The sequence below is a fragment of the Archocentrus centrarchus genome, unplaced genomic scaffold, assembly GCF_007364275.1.
Source record: "Archocentrus centrarchus isolate MPI-CPG fArcCen1 unplaced genomic scaffold, fArcCen1 scaffold_41_ctg1, whole genome shotgun sequence".
Taxonomy (NCBI): Eukaryota; Metazoa; Chordata; class Actinopteri; order Cichliformes; family Cichlidae; genus Archocentrus; species Archocentrus centrarchus.
In genome coordinates this window covers 1,033,322-1,049,046 of record NW_022060267.1, presented here as the reverse complement: position 1 = coordinate 1,049,046, position 15,725 = coordinate 1,033,322, and the positions used below count along the sequence as shown (strand labels likewise).

At 44.8% G+C, this 15,725-nt stretch overlaps 2 protein-coding genes across 2 annotated transcripts in view; one reads left to right on the top strand and one right to left on the bottom strand.

The window, feature by feature from the left end:
* LOC115776947 (NLR family CARD domain-containing protein 3-like) overlaps nucleotides 1–14,502 on the top strand; it is a 39,306-nt gene extending 24,804 nt beyond the window's left edge. The window contains exons 8-12 of the mRNA XM_030724745.1: nucleotides 4,443–4,547; nucleotides 4,839–5,012; nucleotides 8,530–8,703; nucleotides 12,068–12,241; nucleotides 13,010–14,502. Of these exons, the coding sequence (XP_030580605.1) occupies nucleotides 4,443–4,547; nucleotides 4,839–5,012; nucleotides 8,530–8,703; nucleotides 12,068–12,241; nucleotides 13,010–13,028 (646 nt within the window). The 3' untranslated portion in view covers nucleotides 13,029–14,502. The remainder of the gene's footprint in view (nucleotides 1–4,442; nucleotides 4,548–4,838; nucleotides 5,013–8,529; nucleotides 8,704–12,067; nucleotides 12,242–13,009) is intronic.
* LOC115776948 (NLR family CARD domain-containing protein 3-like) overlaps nucleotides 1–15,725 on the bottom strand; it is a 507,515-nt gene that overhangs the window by 202,634 nt on the left and 289,156 nt on the right. The gene's annotated exons all lie outside the window — the stretch shown is intronic.

Here is a 15,725-nt window from a genome sequence, read left to right as displayed (position 1 = left end):
TAATATCAGAATACAGCACTCTGGCTGTATTCTGACACCTTTTTCTCCCGACCCGACTTGGCCTCGGGAGATCCAGCGTTTCCAGTGGGCCAGCTCAAACAAAGGACGCGGAGCACCCAGGTCACGGACAAGGCCCCGAGGGAAAAGAGCCGGCGTAAGAGAGAGGCTGAGGCGCAGAGCGCACCAAACGCCACTGCCGAGCATCCTGTTGGCTAATGTCCAGTCACTGGATAACAAGCTGGACGAACTCAGGGCCAGGATACAGTTTCAGAGGGACATAAGGGACTGCAACATCATCTGTCTCACGGAGACATGGCTGACTTCCCTCATACCGGACCACGCCGTACAGCCGTCGGAGTTCTTCAGTGTTCATCGCACGGACAGAACGAGTGAGTCTGGAAAATCAAGAGGAGGAGGTGTGTGCCTAATGATTAATAACAGCTGGTGTGACAGTAGGAATGTTGTCCTTCTGAAACAATCATGTTCCCCTAACCTGGAGCTCCTAACCCTGAAATGCCATCCCCACTACCTGCCCCGCGAGTTCACTTCGGTCATCTTCAGCGCCGTCTATATTCCACCTCAGGCGGACACAAACACTGCACTATCCGAGCTACATGAGGCGATTTCCACCTATCAGGCTAACCAGCGTGATGCGGCTCTCATCGTAGCCGGGGACTTTAACAGTGCAAACTTGAAAAAGCTGATACCGGAGTTGATTCAACACATCGACTGCCCCACCAGAGGAGAGAGGACCCTAGACCACTGCTACTCTCCATTCAAAGATGGCTACAAAGCAAAGCCTCTTCTGCCTTTTGGGAAGTCTGACCACACCGCTGTCCTTCTCATGCCGAAATACAAACAACGGCTCAGGCAGGAACCCCCTGCTGTGAGAGAAGTGACACGGTGGTCTGATCAAACAGAGGCCGCTCTGCAGGGTGCGTTGGATTCAGCCGACTGGGACATGTTTCGCAGCAGCGCGGGCGGAGACATCGAGGAGTTTACGGAAACTGTTGTGGGATTTATTGGGAAAGTTGTTGAAGACACTTCACTTAGGAGGACCATCAGGACTTTTCCCAACCAGAAGCCGTGGGTGGATAAATCTGTCCGCGACGCCCTGAGGTCCCGCACCGTTGCCTACAACTCCGGCCTCGCCTCTGGGAACATGGAGGACTACAAGGTTGCATCATACAACGTCCGCAGAGCGGTGAAAGAGGCTAAACATCGCTACGGCCGCAGACTGGAACAGCAACTACAACAGTCTGACTCCAGGGGACTGTGGCAGGGACTACGCACCATCACGGACTACAAAGCACCACACACACACCCGGTGAGTGCCGACGCTTCTCTGGCTGATGAACTCAACATCTTCTTTGCGCGCTTTGAGTCGGGAAGCCGACATCCCGCTGCGCTCCCGGCCGGAGGGGCGGAGACACTCACTGTGACGGAGCGCGACGTGAGGAGGGCGTTTAGACGTGTAAACACCAGGAAAGCGGCTGGACCAGACGGTATTAGTGGACGTGTCCTTAAGACCTGCGCTGACCAGCTGGCACCTGTGTTTACACTGATATTCAACCTCTCACTGAAACTGTGTGTGATTCCCACCTGCTTTAAAAAGTCCATCATAGTCCCTGTCCCAAAGAAACCACACCCCAGCAGCCCCAATGACTTCAGGCCCATAGCACTCACCTCTGTGGTGATGAAGTGTTTTGAGAGACTCATCAAGACATTCATCACCTCCTCACTGCCCACCACCCTCGACCCACTACAGTTTGCATACCGGCCAGACAAATCCACAGATGACGCCATATCCTTCCTCCTCCACAAGACCCTTTCACACATAGACACTGGTAAGGGGAACTATGTGAGAGTGCTGTTTGTAGATTACAGCTCAGCATTCAACACCATAGTTCCCTCCAGGCTGGTCTCTAAGCTGCTGGACCTGGGCCTGGGCCCATCCCTGTGCAGGTGGGTTCACAGCTTCCTGACCAGCAGACCACAGGTGGTACGAGTGGGTCACCTCACCTCATCCTCCCTCACCCTCAACACTGGATCCCCCCAAGGCTGTGTGCTCAGCCCTCTGCTGTACTCACTGTACACCCATGACTGCGAGGCCACGTCAGAGTCCAACGTCATCATCAAGTTTGCTGACGACACTGCTGTTGTGGGACTAATCTCTCACAATGAGGAGACAGCCTACAGGAGAGAGGTCTCCCGCCTGGAGAACTGGTGCCAGGAGAACCACCTCCTGCTCAACGTCAGCAAAACAAAGGAACTGATCGTGGACTTCAGCAGGAAGCAGCAGAGGGACTACCATCCACTTGTCATCAGTGGTGCTGAGGTGGAAAGAGTGGACACTTTCAAATACCTGGGAGTGACCATCTCACAGGACCTGTCCTGGACTCATCACATAAACATCACTGTGAAGAAGGCCAGACAGCGTCTCTACCTCCTCAGGCGGCTGAGAGACTTCAAGCTCCCACTCAAGGTGCTCAGGAACTTTTACACCTGCACCATCGAGAGCATCATGCGTGGGAGCATCACCACCTGGATGGGAAACTGCACCAAGCAGGACTTCATGGCCCTAAAAAGGGTGGTTCGTTCAGCTGAACGGACCATCAGAACCACCCTCCCCAACCTGCAGGACATTTACACCAAGCAGTGCAGGCTGAGGGCCATGAAGATCCTAAAACAGCCCAGCCACCACGGACACTCTCTCTTCTCCCTGCTCCCATCAGGCCGGCGTTACCGCTGCCTGAGGGCTAAGACTGAAAGGTTGAAGAAGAGTTTTTACCCACAAGCCATCCGTCTGCTCAACTCTGAGCCCTAACTGGACCATTATTGCACAATGTAAATATTATAATTTAAAAAGTGTGTATAGTGTATAGCAGTGGTCCCCAACCTTTTTTGAGCCGCGGACCGGTTTAGTGTTAGAAAATATTTCCACGGACCGGCTTTTAAAGTGTGGCGAATAAATACGTCAAAATAAATGATACGACCATAACCAAGTGTGATATTTTCTACGTATAATAATAAAAAACGGGAATCCACTTTGTATTCGTATGCAACTCTATCAGCAGCGTTCTCGTAACATCCCGCCTCAACATGAATAACAGGCTCTCTGCCCACAGCGCTCCCTGGTCAGCTGTTAGAGCCATGGTAAAACATGCCTTCAAAATAAGATACACCGCAAAAACAAATACAGTAGAAATCACCTCAGTCGGATTCAAATGGCCCAGTTTGGGGTCTATTATCGAATTTCGCTGCAATGGCTTCTGCTTCATCTATGAATTTGCTTCTGCAAATTTTATAATCTGAAATTTTACTCGTAAGTGCAAGTTTGTAGCTTACACTTGCCACGATTATCCCCGGTGAAATGAACTGATATAAACACTAAAACAATTTCCAGGCGTTGTTAGTGTGTGTGTAGTTGTGCACGAACGAGCCGATGCGTGGAAGTGGGCGGACAGGAGCTGAGGAGGGTTTTAGCGCTAAACTCATCCAGTTTATGCGATCACATTTAACTGGAAATTTATTACAATGGGACCAGATTTTTCATCCGAGGTAGGTGAATATCCGACGGATTAATGTGATGATTTTATTGGAATTAATGTTAGGAAAAATCAGGACCTGCAGATGCCATCCAACTAGAGCGAAAACCCGATTTGTGCGACTTCGACTTAGGTGATTTTTACTGTATAAAGCGCATGAAAAATACAACTCACCATAACACTGAATCAGTGTAAGCCCCCTGAGCTTGTTTCTCTGATACTCATTTTTGCTGGCTTCTGGTTTGACTGGGTTCGGCCGATTTCACATGGAGCGTGGCTGCAGAGCCGCGGTGTCAAGCGCTGGAGAGGCAGTTTGATGGCTGGGTCTACCTCACTGCTATCCCCGGTGCTGATAAATAAAAATGGTAAATGGACTAGTTCTTACATAGCGCTTTTCTACTCTTGTTGAGCACTCAAAAATTTAAAGAAGCGTTATGTAGGTCAACCAACCGATTTCGTTAGACCGGCCTGAAGCTTCTGGGTTTAATTTTAGCGGTGACGTATCATGTGAGCAGAAACGTCTTGACACGTCAAGAGGAAGTCATGGAGGGAAGTAACGGAGCGAATCCGCCCATTTTTCAAAATAAAATATAGTTTAGGCGCAGATAAGTAAAACGGAAATAATTTAAGTTATTTATTCTTTATGTGCGGCCCGGTACCAAATGTCCCACGGCCCGGTACCGGTCCACGGCCCGGGGGTTGGGGACCTCTGGTGTATAGTATATAGAGTATAGTGTATAGTGTGAATTACTTTTTTTATTTTTATTCTTCTTATTTATATGTGTGTGTATATATGGTTGCAGGTACAAAATACATTTCACTGTGCATTGTACTGTGTATAACTGTGCATGTGACAAATAAACACTATCTTATCTTATCTTAATCTTATCACAGCAGCTGCACACAGAGACCAGTGTTGTTGGTCCAGCTCAGAAGACGACTTGTTGGAATGAAGACGAGCTCGGAGTTTGTCTGCTTTAAGAACCGCACTGGGAAAAGGTGTTGTTGGAGCTCCAAGATGGGAATTTCTTTCCAGCTTCACCTTTAAAAGTGAAGCCATGAAGGAAAAACACGACTTTTTCAAGTGTTTCTAGTTTTTATTATAAATGTGCGACTTTAATCTGAAAGTTTTTCTCTTGTTGTGTTGGTTTGAAGCTGCATCCTGTTGGCTTCAGCTGTTTGGAGTTTTTCTAAACTTCTCCATCCTGAACCTTCTTCAGCTCTGATTATGAAACTCTCAATGATTTCAGACTTTGTCTAATAAACTCACATCTTTGATTCTTTATACAGATTGAAGTACTGTGGTTTGTCAGAGATCAGCTGTGATTATCTGGCAGCAGCTCTGAAGTCCACCCCCTCCCATCTGAGACAGCTGGACCTGAGGGGAAACAACCTGCAGGATTCAGGAGTGAAGCATCTGTGTGGTTTTCTGGAGAGTCCACGATGTGTTCTTGAAACTCTGAGGTCAGTCTCCATGTTTTAGTTGTGCTGAGATGAATCTGATGTGAAACACTAAACTGCTGCCATAAGGCTGATATTATACTGATCCACACTGAGGATCTTCATGGTAAAGTCTGGTTTCTTCTTCTCTGCTTTAGTCCATTGACTGTAGCAGAACAATGTTCACATTTCAAAGCTTCAAACAGTGATGCTCAACTTATGGTCCACAGCCCACATGCGGCCCTCCACAGCGTTCCACCCGGCCTGCTGACCTTTCCTAACTCAGAGAGAGGTGACCCTGATTAACTGAGTACTGTTCTTACTCACAGTTCTAAGTATGAGATACAACCATTAATAACCACAGCTAACTCTCTGTAGCAGGTCAAAGGTCATGGCACACAGCAGTCTGTGAAACACAAACAGGTTGAAGCAGGAATTATTGCACAGTTACAAAGTGAGTCTCAGTAGAACACACATCCAAAATTAAAGGGTGCAGGAAAAATGAAGAATCAATGGAAAACAGAATTCCAGACACCAGAGAACTCCTGGAAAATTTTAATCTGAACAGACCTTAAAAAGTAACGTTTAGGACCAACATGGCCTTCTTCAGACTTAATGAGTCGATGCAAAGCACATGTTTATATATCCGCCCACTCTTAAGGTGGTCATTCAATTGTGATTGCTCAATGCCCTAATATGGAAAAAGAGGGGGAGGGAATCACACCCCAAACAATCATTGATAGTTGAAATAAATTAGTGAAGCTGAAAATATTAAAAAGACTATAAAATCCTAACATGTGCATTACAGACTGAAAAGGCCTTGAAAAGTTAATAAATAAATGTTAGGGGCTAATCACAAGGACAGAATAATACATATAATAAATAAATAAATAATAGTCAACAAGGTGAAAAACAGTGTACAAGAAAAATGGAATGAGACACATAAATACACAATGATATGCATGGAAAGACAATGAAATAATGAAACACTGAAATAGGATTGGCAAGGGATAATGACCCAAACTGAAAATTACAAACAGTCTCAAATTGAATTCTTCATTCAGACCATAAGGAGATAAAGTGTTGAGGGTATATATCCAATACGCTTCTCTCTAAAGTAAGAGAATTAGTATTACTGCCACGTCGTGATGGTTTTATGGCTTCTATGCCACAGTAATGTAAAGAAGATATGTTGTGTGCAGCCTGGGTAAAATGGATTGAAACCAAACTGTTAGTATCATGATCAGGGATGTTTGAGCGATGTTCTCATATTCTAGTTTTCAGCTGTCGTGGGGTTCTGCCAACATAGACCAAACCACACGGGTATGTAAGCATGTATATGATGTTAGTGGTTTGACATGTAATGATTAATTCTATAGGGTTTGTCCGATCGTGGGTGATGAAAAATATTGGTTTTGTGAGTGAATTTGCCTTGAGTGCAATGCCTGCAGTGATAATTACCAGATGATATCTCTGAGGAAATGGTTGGTTTTTGGATCGGGAGGCAGGATCTAACTAAGTAGTTTCTCACATTAGGAGGTCTCTTATAAACAAACCTCAGTGGTGTAAAGATTTAAGAGAGGGGTCAGAACTGATGATATGCCAATGTTTATTAATAATCATTTTTAACTCAGTGGAAAAAGAAGAAGATTGTATAATACAATTAATATTATTCACCACCTTTTTGGGTTTAGTATTATGCAAACAATCTAGTTGTGAAATGACTGAGAAACGTTGACGTGCTTCTGTGACCCGTTCGCGTTCGTGTTGTCTCGCCTTAAACTGTTGTTCTAAAATATCTGATTGTAGTTGAAAATTCTCATCAGTACTGCAAATGCTTTGGATGTGATTAAACTGAGAAAGAGGAAAACTCTTTTTAAGAGCGGGAGGATGAAATGATTGTCCATGAGGAAACTGGGAGCTGAGGACACCATCATCTATCTGCTATACCGAGTCTACGCTCACCTGGATAAGCCAGCCAGCACTGTGAGGGTCATGTTCTTTGACTTCTCAAGTGCATTCAACACCATTCAGCCTGCTCTTCTGGGTGATAAGTTGGCAGGGATGCAGGTTGATGTCCCCCTTGTGTCCTGGATTGTTGACCACCTGACTGGCAGACCACAGTATGTACATCTGCAGCACTGTGTGTCTGACAGAGTAGTCAGCAACACTGGAGCCCCACAGGGAACTGTCCTCTCTCCCTTCCTCTTCACCCTCTACACCACAGACTTCAGCTACTGCTCAGAGATCTGCCATCTTCAGAAGGTTTCTGAAGACTCTGCAATAGTTGGATGTATCAGCAGGGAGATGAGGATGAGTACAGGAGGACAGTGAAGGACTTTGTTGCGTAGTGTGAGGGGAACCATTTAGGATTCAACGGGTCCTGCTGGAAGACCCATGAGCTTGGACTCAAACCCAGCTTTCTGACACTGGGCCCTACATTATGACCCAAAATCCTTTGGTAATCTTCAGATTTCATGATGTCTTGCACACAGTAAAGGAATCCAGAGGCAGCCAAACATCCTTGAACCTCCTCCATATCTGACTGTAGGTACTGAGTTCTTTTCTTTGTAGGCCTCGTTCTGTTTTCTGTAAACAGCAGAATGACCTGCTTTACCAAAAAGCTCTGTCTTGGTCTCATCTGTCCACAGGACATCGTCCCAGAAGGATTTTGGCTTACTCACGTACATTTTGGTAAACTGCAGTCTAGCTTTTTAATGTCTCTGTGTCAGCAGTGGGTCCTGATGCACCCTGAGCCTGCAGGACAGCTTGAACTTCTGTAGAACTTGATTGGAGCTGCTTATCCACCATCTGAACTATCCTGCACTGCAACCTTTCATCAGTTTTTCTCTTCCATCCACGTCCAGTGAGATCAGTTGCAGAGCTGTGGGCTGTAAACTTCTTGATTATGTTGTGCATTGTGGACAAAGGAACATCAAGATCTCTGCAGATGGACGTGTAACCTTGAGATTGTTGATAGTTTCCAGCACAGGCAAAGTGTGACCTCCTCATGATGTCCTGGAGTAGGTGGGCAGCTCTGTTATACTCATTGCCATGGTGATCATAATGTGGCCAATATTAAACTGTTGGGTAAATGTTCTTCTTCTTCTTCTCACACACTTTCTGTGATGTGAGGACCGTCAGCTCCAGCTGCCGCAGACACTTTCTATGATCTGCACTCAGAGTGGATGTTAGTGCGCTCGTGCTACACTGTGACAGAGTGTGAGTCCACCCACATTCACCTGTGACACACCTGCACTTGCATTCATTCTGAGCAGATTTCAGCTCAACACTTCCTGTTTCATGTTCAATCCATCAGACACGCCCTCTGCAGCTGTTTGTATGTCCTGCTCCCTCACAAAGAAACTGCAGCAAATCAAATGTCATCAGCTTTATTTTCACTTTATATTTAGGAGCATTTCACACATTTATTCACAAAACTAAAGTTTATTTCAACAAAGTGTGATGTTGTTAACAGTGGTTCAATATTAATGATTTCAATCTTTGTCTAATAAACTCACATCTTTGATTCTTTATACAGTTTGGAGAACTGTGGTTTGTCAGAGATCAGCTGTGATTATCTGGCAGCAGCTCTGAAGTCCAACCCCTCCCATCTGAGAAAGCTGGACCTGAGGAGAAACGACCTGCAGGATTCAGGAGTGAAGCATCTGTGTGGTTTTCTGGAGAGTCCACGATGTGTTCTTGAAACTCTGAGGTCAGTCTCCATGTTTTAGTTGTGCTGAGATGAATCTGATGTGAAACACTAAACTGCAAACATAAGGATATTATACTGATCCACACTGAGGATCTTTACTGAGGTAAAGTCTGGTTTCTTCTTCTCTGCTTTAGTCCATTGACTGTAGCAGAACAATATTGACATTGCAAAGCTTCAAACAGTGATGCTCAACTTATGGTCCACGGTCCACATGCGGCCCTCCACATGGTGCCACCCAGCCTTCCGACCGTTCCTAACTCAGAGACCCAGGGACTCAGGGACCCTGATAACTGAGTACTGTTCAAAGAAGAAGAAAAATCCTCCACTGGATAATTCACTGTGAAACTCTCAAACACTTCATTCCATCTTAAAGTCTGTCTGACACTGAAATCCAAACCAAAATGGCCGTTTGCTTTACAGACAGCAGTCCAACACAAAACAGACACACAACATCCAAAACACAGTCCAACATCCAAATGTCCTCCACTGCCACCATGAATGATGGCAAAGAGAAGGAAGAACACTCTGACATTCAGGGTTAGAATGAGCTTCATAAAGCAGACTGTGAAGATCAAAGCTGCATTAGAGAGCTGACATTCATCAATTAGTGGACACAAGTGGACAGATATCATCTGAAGCACTTCAAAGGCTTTAAATCAGCACATTTCTCTGCATTCTTTCTTCTTTGGAACTTTATTGGTAACTTTGATGAAGGGAACAGCGTGGTACACCTGAACAGGTGAGCAGTCCATCACAGAGAAGCACACACTCTCACATCCACACCTACAGCCAATTTAGAAGCACCAATGAACCGAAGCAGCATTTCATTGGACTGTGGGAGAACATCCAAAGTCCACAGAAAGGCCCAGCTGACCAAGAAGCTCCAACCTAGAACCTTCTTGCTTTAAGGCCATAGTGCTAACCACTTTTCCCAATTTCAGGACAAATCCTGCATTTTCCTGTTCCTGCCTACAGGGCAGCGACACTAACACTTTCTCATCAAACACTGCCACCTAGTGGAGGAAGTTTCACTGCAGTCTGAACATTACAATTAGATCCTCTAATGTGGAGGTGGTGGGGGCCACAGGACTATGGAGAGAAAATTGTCTCAAAATATTTGTGTGTCTGTAATGCTGGAGTTGTAATTTTTTGTAAGTTGTAAATAACGTTTTGTGCATGACTTCCACTACTTGTAAATGTGTGTTCAAATACAAATATTATGAAATTACGAATACAAAATAAAAGTACATATACAAACCGTTAAATCTTCCTGCTCTTGTCGGAGACAGTCGCACTCTCTCTCTCTCCCTGCCCTCCCCATCTCTCCGCTTGCTGCTTGCTGTGAGAGCGTCTCTCACACACTGTCCGAATAAGAACAAGATTGAGAGCAACATGGATCTGGCAAACTGGGCCTTCACCACCATTGATCGAATTTTTTCCACTATGAGATCGGGGAAAGGGGAGCCGCGTGTCCGAGTGGAACAGACCTGGTTGGACACGTCATCGACTCTTGGAGCTCGTGGAGACCTGTGTGCTTCTCGGCCCTCGAGGTGGAAGACGCCTATATATTCGGCTTTTTGGTAGCAGTATCTTTTCTCTTTGGGCTCGGAGGATACCTGATTTACCGGGAAATTAAGAAAATCTGGGCGGCGGTTCGACATCTGCAGAGGCTGCCGACCCAGGTGGACGGCCTGTTCAGAACCATACAGACTCAGACTCAAAGCCTGGTGGACCTGAGCCATAAAGTTAACGTGCTCGCAGGCGAGAGGGGTTAGATCTGGAGATACGGTTCGGTTCTGCACAGTGAGGACGGTAATTAATGAATTTGGAATATTGGATTATTGAATGGTTCCCCAGTGAGACTGAAGGCTGTTGGAAAAACAAGCAGCCTGTTCCAAAACAACATCTGTTATCAGGAATTCGGCTCCCCTGCCGGCCTTGGGTTGGCAATCATATCTCTCCAGGGCTCTGTGTGCGGCTGCTCTTCCCCCGACTCTGCGTTGTGATTTGTGAAGCTGGATCTGGTGTACCACGGCCGCTGATGAACTTCCATCACTATCAGCGAACTGTTTTGGCTGGAACCTGGTATCTGGCTCCACAATGCCCCCACCCTCTCATCTCCGGCTGCATCCCCTCCTGACCTGACCTCACCTACCGCCGCTGTCCTAGCTTTACATGTGCAAATGCTTTGCTAAGGTGGTTTTTTTTGGCCCTGGTATAGTGCTCTTTTTGAGCACTGTACCAGATGACTTTTTTTTAACCTAACTTCCCCATGATGTGTTGTTTTCTTCACCTGATAAAGGTAGCGCTGCAAGTCGGCTGCATGACCTCAGGACACATGCCCCCCCGTGTTTGTGTTGTGTTTGTGTATTCTTGGCTGGGTGCTCTGTTAACTGCAATTTCCAATGTGTGAACTTGTTCACCCACATGGCAATAAAACCTTCAATAAACATTCAAATAAAAGTACACTAATCACCAGATACGCACAGACAAAACGACACAAATCATGTTACGAGTGCACAAAGTTTTTTGAGACACATTTCACGCTTCAAGAGAGCTCCCAGATTCGTGCGTGCATGGTGCGTTTAAATGCTGGTGGAAAGCTGGGTCATCTGAGTTTTGTTCTGAGCCAGCCTTGAGTGTCCTTTATTCAGCTCATCCTCTGCTTTCCTTTTAGACCTGATTTTAGCTGCTTTATCTCTCTGTGAACAAGTTTCTGTGCCTCAATCTTTGGATTCTCTCCCTCAGAACAAGACAGGTTCTTCTGACTGAGAACATGTTTCAGTGATTTACTGATCCAGGGCTCGTTATTGGGGAAAATAGTTCCTGTTTTCACAGGAATCCCCATTTTGGAGCCAAAGAAATGGAAGTAGAAATAGATGATCTGAGTCAGAACATGAGCCTTTAAACAGACCCAGTGGGTGCAGTCAGAACAGTCCCTCAGTTCCAGTATAGAGTCTTTGGTCCAGACTGGAACAACTGTGTGCTCAGTTTGACCTCTCTTCAGTACTGTGACCTGACAGAGCCAGAGGGGCCATCACATCAGATTTAGAAGCTCCCCTCATGGAGCCAGAACACATGTCCAATACTGAGTCTGTCTTGTTGGACCAACTGGAAGAAATGATTCAAGGACTTAGTCCTAGAACAGAGATTCAAATGTCCAAAATCAAAGTGGCTGCATCGGGCAGATAGTCTGAAAACTCTGCACAGTTTGGATTCCTGTTTGAAGCTGCATCCTGTTGGCTTCAGCTGTTTGGAGTTTTTCCAAACTTCTCCATTCTGAACCTTCTTCAGCTCTGATTATGAAACACTGAATGATTTCAAACTGTGTCTAATAAACTCACATCTTTGATTCTTTATACAGATTGGAGTGGTGTGGTTTGTCAAAGATCAGCTGTGATTATCTGGCAGCAGCTCTGAAGTCCAACCCCTCCCATCTGACACTGCTGGACCTGGGGGGACACAACCTGCAGGATCCAGATGTGAAGCAGCTGTCTGATCTTAGGGAGAGTCCACACTGCAGACTGGAGGAGCTGGAGTAAGTAGAGGGTTGGAGTGAGTCCATGCTGCTCTCAGCAGTATTGTACTAAACACAGTTAGTATGAAAGCAAAGATCCAGTGTTTCCTGTAAAGCTGCAGCCTTCTCAGCTTTCCTCAGTGAAGCTGTGAGAGGAGGATGGTGACAGGCTTCAGGATTGGACACAAACACTTCCTGTTTGGGCCTTTTTGCTCTAACAAACACTGGCTGACTCTGGGAGCTTTGAGCTCACCATAGTAACGGCTCCTGGAAAGCTCACATGCTCTGATGCAGCATCAGTTCATTGTCAGCAGCCAATCAGCTCTCTGAACAAAGCAGCATGCAGACATTTTCCCAACATGGACCAATGACTGCATTCATTTTCCAGCTTAAAGGAGTGAAGGAAACAGTCTGTAGGTGATGAAGAACTTTGTGAGAGCAGATGTTTGGATGGAGTTCCTCCAGTTAACAGCTGGAACCATTACATGAGGGACTGAAACATCTCCTATGAATTGTTGGGGTTGTTGTTGGGGTTCCTAAAGAGCTCAGAGTGGACAGACCAAGGTTATTAGAGTTCATGAGACTCCAAACTAAAACTAGGAGGGAAAAACATTTGGATGAACTTCAATCCAAATCCAAAGTGAAACAACAATGAGTACTAGTACAGTCCCAGGACTGAAGGCCCTGCTGCTCTTTATACTGGATGTGCTGCATCACTGACTGACAGCTGATGAAGAGTCTCTGGAAACACTCATTTATCTCCTCTGCTCTTTCTTCTTCTCTCTGCAGGTGGAGGAGCTGGAGGTAAACAGGACGGTGTGTGTGCTGAGAGAGGAGGAGCTGTGTCCTGATGATCCAGAGAGGTTGAAGCAGCAGCAGCTTGTGTGCAGAGACGCTCTGACTGGGCCATGTTACTGGGAGGTGGAGTGGAGAGGAGAGCTTCATCCAGCAGTGACTGACAGAGGAATGAGAAGAAGTGCAGATGACTGTCAGTGCTGCAGAATGAACTGCTCTGAGAACAGCTCCACTGTCACACACAATGTAGAGTCCACCATCATCCCTGTGTGTCCCTGTGGATCTGCCAGAGGATCATCAGTGGATCTGGATGCTCTGCTGCTGCTCTGTCCTTCTACACAGTCTCTGCAGAGTCTCTGTCTGACACTGGCTTCAGCTTTTCAGGCTTCATTCTGGATCACAGTCAGGAGAACATCACCTGGAAAGGCCTCCAACAACATCTCCATCATAGACACAATGTTTTTAGGACTTACACATCAGGTTTTGGTGCTTGGAGATCAAATATGTGCCCATCTATAAGTTTCAGTGTTTTCCTTAAAGTAGTTTTTCATCTATTAGCAGAACATTAATATTGATACCAACCATCTGTCTCACCTGCTTCATTTATATAATGCAGTCCATCAGGTCAAAGTGTGAAAATCTGCACACTGGTTTCACATAATAACAGGACACATGTGATCTGAGCACTGCTGTGGGTGAAGGGGGGGATCTATATGTGTGCAGTCATTTAGATAATAAGGACATCTAGTGGTTGAGTGGGAGAACTGCAGCAGGTGGAGGTGTTTCCATCCATCCTGCTGTCTTCCTGTATTGGACAATGATGAATATTGCATTATGATCAGAGAATGATTGAGAGTGTTGGAAATGATGATTGAGGTGAAGATGACATCAATCAATGGAAACTTGTTAAACATCAGTTTTTGTTGGCAGAAAGCTGTGAGAGCGATCTGTTCCAGGAAATCAGTCAGAGTGGATGTTGGAGAAATGAGTTCTGTCACAGTATGATAACATCTTTGGATAATAATGATGCTGATGTTACGTGTGTGTGTGCTGCTCATTTAAGCTGACTGTGTGTGTGAGGGAGTGTTTCTATGACCTTATGACCTTTGTACAGAATGTGTTTCTTTGTAACAATGAAACGTAGGACAGAAGTGTGAAGATTTATGTCTGTGACCTTTGACCTGTCTGAGTTTCATGTGTGTACAGTGGTACCTGAAGGTTGATAGAGGTCAGAGGTCATACTGTCATGTGTTTAATTACAGCTACAGTAAGGTCCAAAATCAACTTTCCATGTGACTCAGAGACCTTCAGAGACGGCACAAAGCGGAGCATTGAAAGCTGTCAGTGTTTGTGTTACTGCCTTTGTTTATGTGCTGTCCTGTTCATGTGCTCAGGTGTGTGTCTAAGAATGGCTCAGAGCAGAGGACAAACTGAACTTGGACTGATGGACATGCTGCTTTCATTTTCATTAAAAGACCTTTACTGGAGATCTGTGGCCTCTGGTTCTTGATAAGTTCCTGAATTTATTAGGGGTGGGACTCAATTAAAAAATGAATCTAATTAATTAGAAGCTTTGTCATTAATTAATCAAAATTAATCACATTTGCATATTTAACATGATAAATATTAATTTAAGTTTGGTTGATGAATGAATCAATATACATAAGCTTAAACTTCAAAATCTTGTTTATTTTCCCACCAGTCTACTACACAGACCAACGAAGGCTGGAAGTGCCCCTGTGATAAACTCCTGAAATTAAAGTTAAGCATCATAACTGGATAGTTTTATTCAACATTAATGTCTCACTTAATATAGTTGGAAATTAATCATTCTCTCAGCTGTATTCCTTGATGTTGAAATGTGTTATGCTTGTTTTAACAGCTTATTTTGAATGAAAGAATTAAAATTAAACCACAAAAAGGAGAAAAAGTTTGTTCTTCGTTTAACCAGCTGCTTTTACACAGCTGTCTTCATGGGCTCTGAAGGACCCGGTCTGCAACCCCTGAATTTGGTAGTGGTGGGCAGATTGATCCAAATATCAATACCAACGTTGGTATTGATATTGATCAATACCAGTGTAATGAGGTCGATACTTTAGCTTCAGTTTCTCTCCTGTATGCAGTATTGCAGTTTCATCAAAGATGCGAGCTGACTGTTTAAGTGCTGCTCCTGTCACAGCACAGAGCAGGCACACTTTGCTCCTCCCCTCCTCGCAGTGTTTTGATGTTATACCGTCATGTGACACGTAACATATTTTACTTGGGAAAAAAAGGAATTTGTCAGCAGTCTCAAACTCCCGGCCTGTGGACCAATTCTGGCCCGCAATATGATGTCAAAAATACAATTTGGCCCTTTAAGTTACTTTTTTGACATTTCGCTTTCCCCTCCAATTAAGAGGAGTTAGTGAAATGTATTTTTGACACCAAATCACAGGCTGGAAGCATAAATGTTTTATAACTTTGTGGAGTGATAATTTTGTACAGCTTGTTTATTTTTAAAAAAATCCAGAAAATTCGTGAATGAAGGGATATTTTTTATAACATTTTTGTATTATACTTTATGAACACTCTACCTGGAAAAAAAAACCTTCTAATTTGTTCTTGAGTGATCATTTTGTACACTTTAGTTAAGAAAAAATCCAGACATCACAAAGTATGTGGAAAATTGTTTTGTCACTGTTGTGTTTCAGAACAAAAACAAAAACTTCTC